The sequence below is a fragment of the Limulus polyphemus genome, unplaced genomic scaffold (assembly GCF_000517525.1).
Source record: "Limulus polyphemus unplaced genomic scaffold, Limulus_polyphemus-2.1.2 Scaffold2287, whole genome shotgun sequence".
Taxonomy (NCBI): Eukaryota; Metazoa; Arthropoda; class Merostomata; order Xiphosura; family Limulidae; genus Limulus; species Limulus polyphemus.
In genome coordinates, this window is record NW_013667897.1 from 171,530 (window position 1) to 179,962 (window position 8,433).

General features: G+C 30.5%; 1 protein-coding gene across 1 annotated transcript in view; it reads left to right on the forward strand.

Moving 5' to 3' along the window:
* LOC106466521 (tyrosine-protein kinase receptor Tie-1-like) overlaps positions 1 to 8,433 on the forward strand; it is a gene marked incomplete at its 3' end in the record, with an annotated part of 37,275 nt that overhangs the window by 16,004 nt on the left and 12,838 nt on the right. The window contains exons 3-5 of the mRNA XM_013926812.2: positions 2,230 to 2,407; positions 3,738 to 3,992; positions 5,108 to 5,239. Of these exons, the coding sequence (XP_013782266.1) occupies positions 2,230 to 2,407; positions 3,738 to 3,992; positions 5,108 to 5,239 (565 nt within the window). The remainder of the gene's footprint in view (positions 1 to 2,229; positions 2,408 to 3,737; positions 3,993 to 5,107; positions 5,240 to 8,433) is intronic.

The following is an 8,433-nucleotide window of genomic DNA, read 5'->3' on the forward strand; positions in this document are numbered from 1 at the left end:
CGCAACGTTTCTAGAACTATCATGTACTTTGGCGAATGCTCTAGTATTTACTAGATAGGGTAGGCTGGTATATATAAGAGGGGGAAAACGTGACGCGAGAGAGTAATGTAATGTGTGTGTGTGTGTAGATAGTGAGTAATTGATCTGCAGTCAGAAGTATTGTTGACGTTCGTTGATTAGCGTTTGTTTTAACGCGATTGTTGAAGTTGAATGTATCGGTAAAGTTATATTCGGAAAGAATAAATCAGTTTTATTAAGAAAGGACTTGTGTCGCTTAAGTTTCGTCGGAACGAAGTTATGGAAAATTAATTAACAAACGGAGACGGAACAATATATATATATAATTCATATGAGGAAAGATAAATAAAGTTTAGTACAAAATACATCAAAATACAAATTAGTTTTAAAGATGAACATAAGAACTTCTTATGTAAATGCATAGCTTAAAATTAAATTTTGGAAAGATTAATAGCAACCTTGGTAGCTCAGCACTGTAAAGCTTATAATTCAGGGTTTGATCTGTACTGTGGAAACATTGTAACAGCACAGATAGCCTATTGTGTAGTTTTGTGCTTAAAAACAAAGAAACAAAAATTAATAGATATGAAAGAGAGAGTTAAAAAGATTTTTTTTTTTAAAGAAACAATTAAAAAGGTGTGATTCAAAGATAACCACATTTGGTTCAGCAAACAATGATAGTCAGTTTGAAAATCACACATACTGTGCTAATCCAACTCCATAACATTGTTATAATAGAGAAACTTACTAAAAAGTAAAATTATAACTTCTAGATACATTGTGATAAAGGACATTGGAAATTTAGATCACCGAATATAAAGGTATATATTTATTATTACAAAACTGTATTTGTTTTAGACCTGCATAACTTTGTTTAATGTTTCTGCATATTTATTAAATGTTATGTTTAATTTTATGTTTATATCTATTAATTCCTAGAACCTGCTTTTTAATTATTATTCAAATTTCTATAGAACATGTCGGATGACTTCTCTTCACATACTTCTCCTAACTTGAGTGTTCTGTAAAGTTAGTTGTAAAGAATTTATTGTCACAGCATTTATTTTTGTGTTGACCCACTATCAGTAAAACACTTTTAATTTTATATTATTATTACATTCCCCCACTCTTAAATTGATGAAAAAATACCACAGTTTTTCTTTCTGCAGGCTGGGTCCTCAAGTTTCTAGATATTAAAGAAATCGGGTATTTTTATGCTTTGTGTTATTAATCTCAAGATATAATGGAAAAATTGATGTCTAACTAAAAACCCTCAGCATTGAATTTGTTAGTCTGCCTTTTGTTTGTGTATGTGTGTATTAATTGGATAGCTTAAATAGCTAAAAATTGCTTTTCAAATAGTACTAAGTAGGTTAACATTTTTCTCACTTAATTGGTAAAGATAAGTCATCTATTGGACTCTGGACTGAATTTGAACAGTGCCAGTCTTGGTATGGCAGTTGATTTGCTTTCCATTTGAAACTCTATACATTGTTGTTTAACTCATGTACCTTATACTTCCTACATGTTCAATCTAATGTAAAAGTTGAAGAAATATAAGGGAACTTGAATATATCTCTTGCTGTATACTATAGCTTTGGTACTGTTGTGCTACATTCTAGTCAACTAATTATCCTGAGAGCAGCAGGATAAGTCCTGACTGAATTTGTGAGAATAAAATAAATAGACTGGACACATTGTAAAATACAAATGAACAGTATTTATTACAACAAAATCACAAACGTATCACTATTGCTTCTACTGGACTGCATGTTTTCTTTCTCAACTGTACTGTCCATATCATATACCACACTGTTTATATCTAATGTTCCTTACTTAATTGGTAAAGTCAGCCTTACACAGAATATCTAACACTATCCATGTGACTGTCCATTTTCAAATGAAACATGAAGGAAGTTGTAACCCCAACTTCTCATCTTAACTATCATTAGAGGGTGCGGCTGTCTACATTCTTGCACAATGTGCAGCATTTTAGCCTAACCCTCCATGGACAGAAAATGTACTTTTTTTCCAGAAAATGAAAAGGAATAGAAGCAGTTAAAATAAAACCAACTTAACTTTCTTGTGCGTGTGTTATGAGAAAACTAGATATAAACAGAATAATACTATGTTGAAATATAGAGGTAGAAAATTTATGGTATGCTTATATATCACTCTATGTGTATTTAGTTTTTTGTTTTTTCATTTTAGGGGCTCAAGTTACCCAAATTAACCCAGCAGTTCCTTCAGGGTGCTCCAGTACATGCTCGTATTCTTTTCATGCCCAGTGGAGATGCACTATCAAGATTTGGAGCTTTTCACTGTGAAGTCACTAATGGTGGGGTAACAACCAAAATAACAACATTAAAATTACCCTCTGAAAGCATTGGTGAGCAACAATTACTGGAATACATAGATCTCAACATAAAACTTAAGATCATTCAATATTGTAGAATAAATCCATTTCTTTTGACTAACTTAATGTCTAAAGAAATGTAAGAGTTCAATTTGATTATTCTTTAGTTTTGAAATGATTTTCAATACAGTGTTTTACCTTTTGGGTAGTAACTCGAAAGTAAAACTTTGTGGAACATGTTGATATTATTGCTAGTAGCTTAGCCAATTCATAAGTAAAGTGCATAAGTAATTTAAAGAAAATTATAGGCACATTTTATATATATTTTTTCCTGTACTGTAAAATATTTTACATACATACATTTTTTTATTCTTTATTTATCGTCTTTGTGCACTTTAAACTTAAATTGCTATGTATTGTCTGCAGTTTTGAATTATCATATTTTCTATATGTCAATACATTAAACTTTATGTATATATATATGAAATGCAGGTATTTTACATCATATTGAAAAATGCATATACTTAGAACCTGTGTAGTGTTTATATTTTGGTTTTATTATAGGGTCAAGCACCATGTGATGCCTACTGATAATTGTGTATAATTAGGAAGGTTTTCTTTTTGAAATAAAAAGTTTTAAATCTTAAATATTTAACATTATGTTACCACAAATCTTTAGCTTGTGTTGTAACATTTTTCTGTAACTTATCATCAATATTTCTGTAGGTGAATCCACATGATGCAATTGAATAGGATTTTAAAGCTTGAAGAGGAACCATATGAATATCAAATTTAATCTTGAACTTAAGATATACCTGATTTTTGAAGTATACATCAATTGTATACTTACAGCCTGTGCCTTAAAAAGTATTTTTTTCTATATATATAAAAGAATGTTAAGTCACCTAAGCTGCAGTAAATAAAAATATATAACAGTAAAAATATGCACTACGTTTTTAAGTATGTATGTCACTTGCCATTTATTACATTATATTTCTTGCTCTATGTTAAAAAATAGGGAAAGAATTAATAAAATGCACTTGATGTACATGCAAATCTGTCTCACTCGAACCCAGAAGTTCAAGTCAAAAATGCAAGTGATCAAAAATTACCCCATTTTAAAGGCTTTACAATACAGTATGATAATAAATTTTTATGATTGGAGTATTTTAATGCCTAATTTAACATTGTTCTTGACAAGTCTGAAAATTTTAGACTAAAGGAAAAAAATATTAACTTTTGCATTTTCATATTTTACATTCCAGGTAAAAAAAGAATAACTGATGTACTGTTGGATAAATCAATGTTATATGTATGCTTAAAGTTCAAATTGTTTTTTTTTTTAAATTGTTACATTGAGCAGCTGAATTTGAACCAGAAGAGCCTTACATTGTAGCAAATCAAGGAGATGATGTATATTTTGCAATGAAAAAAGTAGTGGCCCTGAATCTACCACTTAGATGGCGTCATGATGGTGGAGACATTATTGAAAAGTGGAATGATCAATTAAATGTCAGTATTCCATCTGTCACAATTACTGATGCTGGTATTTATGAATGCTATTATGAAGGCAGGAGAAATGAACATGTTCATGGAATTTTAAGACTTATTGTTCGAGGTAACTGCTATTTTTGAATACAGTTAAATTTTTTGCTTATTGAAATTAAACCTTAGATTGATAATATGTGTATGAATCTGAATGTTATTCTTAGTATAATATAATTATATTAAAATTTTTGCTATAGTATAGCAAATGATAATTGTGATGTCATTCTGTATTTGCAAACATTTGTTCCGAGTTTTTACATCTGATTTAAAATTTATTGCAAATATTGGTGTTTAAATCTTAGTGAAAGTTATACCAGAATTTGATACAAATAAAGCAACAGGAAACAATGAAAACATTGTATAGAATCAGAAGTAATTTCTAAGCAGAGTCAACTTCATTTATTTGAGGCCTCAGTCTGTGAGTGAGCGAGCTCTCTCAGATATGGAGACTTTGTTCATCATTGGCTTTATTAAGATTTTAAGATAATTTGAATGTACAACTATGCCACATTCACATAGAGCATGTTCAAGTATGCTCTACTTAGTTGAGGGATTTCAAATTTGCATATTCTCCCATACTAGTTAACAATTTCTTTTAGACAACCCAGTATAGTTTTTCTCACAACAGGAACAAGTAAATTTATAAACTAAATTAGATTACTTTTTTTTTTAGGAATATAGTCCTTGAATCTAAAACGAAAAATTGTAGGCAACTATCAGGTTTAAAAACACATTGCAGTTGTATTTAAAGATAAACCACACAAATTATATTTCTTAACTGATTTTTAACACTCAAAGAATATTTACCCATATGTGGATGGTAATAACAGCAGGGTATTTTGGAACTTAACATATTTAGGTGGTTTATTGAAACTTTACATATTCAGATAGTAACAAAGTAGTCTATCAATGACATAAATAGGGAAATCACTTTTCCATTAGAATACTTTGATGTTATCAAATTCTTTATGCAAAGCTTCTTAAGGATAGAACGAAATTATCTACAAGCAATTTATTTGTTTCTTTAAGTACTGCATATAATGTCAATTAGAATAGCAAAATAAATAATGGCATATTATAAGAAATTACAGTAGGATATATATATATATACACATATATATCTTATCAATTTAGCATCTGTCTTTGCTCATATTGATGTAAGTTTTGAAAACAATTTTATAAAAGGATGTCCATCAGGAAAATATGGTCAGCTCTGTGACCAAGATTGTCCACCTTGTTATAATGGTGGAATTTGCCATGACAGATGGGGAGTGTGTGTTTGTCCTCCTGGCTTCACAGGACAACATTGTGAAAAAGGTAAATATGTTTTTTATTTTTCTAAAATCTCCTTTATTACACAAATGTTTTGTTCATTGAAGTTTAGTTTGCATTTTTTAACCTTCATCCTTTTAACTTAGAAAGTAATTTACTAATTACAGTAAAATTATAAAAAAAAAATACTTAAAATATATATTTTGTGAACACTAGAAAATTCAAACCTGTCTTTCAAAATCAATTCATTGGTGGTTAAAAGTCTTCAAAACTTTAACCAAAAAACCAGTTGAAGCATGGTTATAAGTTCCATCTGTCATTTTTTCTAGTTATCTTTGGAAAGAGTTGGATTTTTATAATAATAATAATGTAATGAAACATCATTGAAGCAGTGATAATTCAAAACCCTCACATTTAATTGGACATTGCCATTGCATTAATTTATTATTTGCTTCTGGCAGTGAGGCCTTTTCAGGGTTGTGTGTGAGTACTTTTTTTTTTTTTTTGCATGACAGATGTCTGGCCAGGTTACCATTTTGAGTGAACATAATTTGAATTTACTGAGATATAAAATATAATTTTACTTTATTTAGATTGGTTAGTGAATTATTGAATGATCAAGAGCGTTATATACTTTTGACTAACAACCTGACTAGAAAGAGAAAAGAAACTCAACCTATTTTATTAGATTTATTAAATGATTCTCTTTATAATTTTTTGAGATCTAATGATGCAAAAACACCTTACATTTATGGGTTGCCCAAGATATATAAACAAAATGTACCTCTCAGACTTATTGTATCCACTAGAAGAGTGTTTAATTATAATCTAGGTAAATTTTTAGCTTGGATATTGAGACCTTATGTATTACAGGGAGAGTGTGTTGTAAAAAATATAGTACATTTTACCCAATCATTAGGTACATTCAATCCTTGTAGTTTTTTAGTTAGTTCCTTCTTTATTTACTCAAGTATCGATCAACAAATCTATTGATTGTGCTCTTTCTTGGTTTATATAAGATGAAAATACAAGAACACAAATTCCTTCAGAAGTTTTACAATTAATGTTAATTTTTACAACAACACAAACTGTATTTCAATTTAATGAAGAAATTTGTGATCAGATTGAGATAATAAGTATGAGCAGTCCATTAGCATCTGTTCCGGGTAACATTTTTATGAACATGCTTAATTATAAAGTTAAAAGTATGGTTAATTTAGGATTATGCTTTTTTGTCAGATATGTTGATGTTACGTTTCTTGGCTTTGTTTCTGGACAAATGGTTGAACAGTTTCTAGTATTTTTAAATTCACTACACCTTAATATTAAGTTTATCCATGAGACTGAGAAGGAGGGTGAGTTATCTTTTCTCATTGTCATGGGATTAATAATGATTTTAAAACAAAGATATTTAGAAAAGAAACACATACTGATTTGTACTTGAATTGATCATTAGCTCATCACAGATATAAAAAATAGGGATTATGAAAACTATTAGCTATTGCAAAAACTAATTGCAGTTCAAAAGAAGAGCTGGATAAATATATTATCTGGAAAATGTATTGGTAAAGAAGAATGATTATCCTATTAGTATGGTTAGAAAATACTTATGAATGGATAGGTTGACAGAAAAAAAAGAAAATCCATTCAGATGATTTGGTTTATTGTGTAATTTCTTATGTACTTGGCTTATCAAATATGATAAAAAGATTGTGGAAAGAAATAGAAAAGATATAAACTTTCAATTTGAGTCAAATTGATTTTTTACCAGGAAAAAAGTTAAATATAATCTTAAAAAAGTTAATTATACCAACTGCTGTTGAGAAAGAAGTAGTTTATGGTGTAGAATGTATGGACTGTATATAAGGGAGACTGGTAAGAATTTATGTGCTAGAATAGCAGAACATGAATATGCTCTGTCACATGTCTACCAACATTTTAAAGATACAAAACATTGTAGGGACAATATAATTGTTAAAATTATTTGTTGAGAATCTAATATTAATAATGTAAAATGAAATAAGCCATTTTAATAAAGAAATACAAACTGTTACGTCTCTATGTTCGTTTGTTAATTTTCCATAGAAATTCTTTCTGAGAAACTTCTGCAATACAAATCCTTTCTTAAATAAAACTAGTTTATTGTTTCTCAATTCAACTTCGCTATACACTTAATTTCCACAGTTATTTTAACTTCAACACAAGCTATAATTCACAACGAACGATTCACGCACTTTATTTACGGTGGTTATTGGTGTGTATAACTTCAATCTCCCTCTCTACTACTCCAGTTCCAATTGATCCTCTCCTTTGTCTGGCACGCTTATATACAATCAAAAGCGTGCGCGTAGCACACACTAGCATCTTCACGAATCTTCTAGACACTCATCATGTGTTACCAGCATCACATGATTTCCGCTGTCGTAACACTGCCCCTTCCTTAGTATTGCTCATCCCGAACAATAGCCACTTAAATTAAACCAATATATAATTAACAATAACTTAATTAAATGTACAGAATTTACAAACACTACAAACACAAAATTAAAATTCAACAAAGTCTCTTAATTTTTACGGGACGTATCTTCTTCCACACTGGTCTTCATCTCGTTGGCTTCTGCTACACGTGAGATTCATCTGTTCCATCAGGAAATGTCCTATTATCGGTAATAGTCACATCAGTGGTAGTAAGTTCATGAAGGACTTCACTGTTTCCCTTCTCCAAAACCGAGTAGAGTTTCTTCTTTGACAGAGGCTTTTTAAGGTGACACGTCTTCAGCAGCATCTTTTGTTCCATTGTTTACTTCGTCCCAACTGAAATGTCCTGAACTGTGATAACGCCAAAGCCTGTTGGAATGTACCACCATTGGCTTGCCTCGCCGACCACATTTTATTTGGAAAGTCACGTCTGAGAGATGATCCACTATGTCATATGGGCCTTCCCATGGAGAAGACAACTTAGAAGTCTTTCCTTTGGTCTTCCTGGGATTATACAACCACACCTTGTCTCCTGGTACAAAGCTGACTTTAGTAGATTTGTTATCATAACATAGCTTCATAGAATCAGCAGACGTTTTCAAGTTTGAACGCACTTGATGCTGAATATCATCCATCCTTTCCGATAACACTTTCACAAACTCTGACACATTCTCAGGCAACTCTTCATAAGGTGGGCGTCCTGTTAACAGATCCACTGGCAACAGAAGTTCCCAACCAAACACTAACTTTGCTGGAGTGTA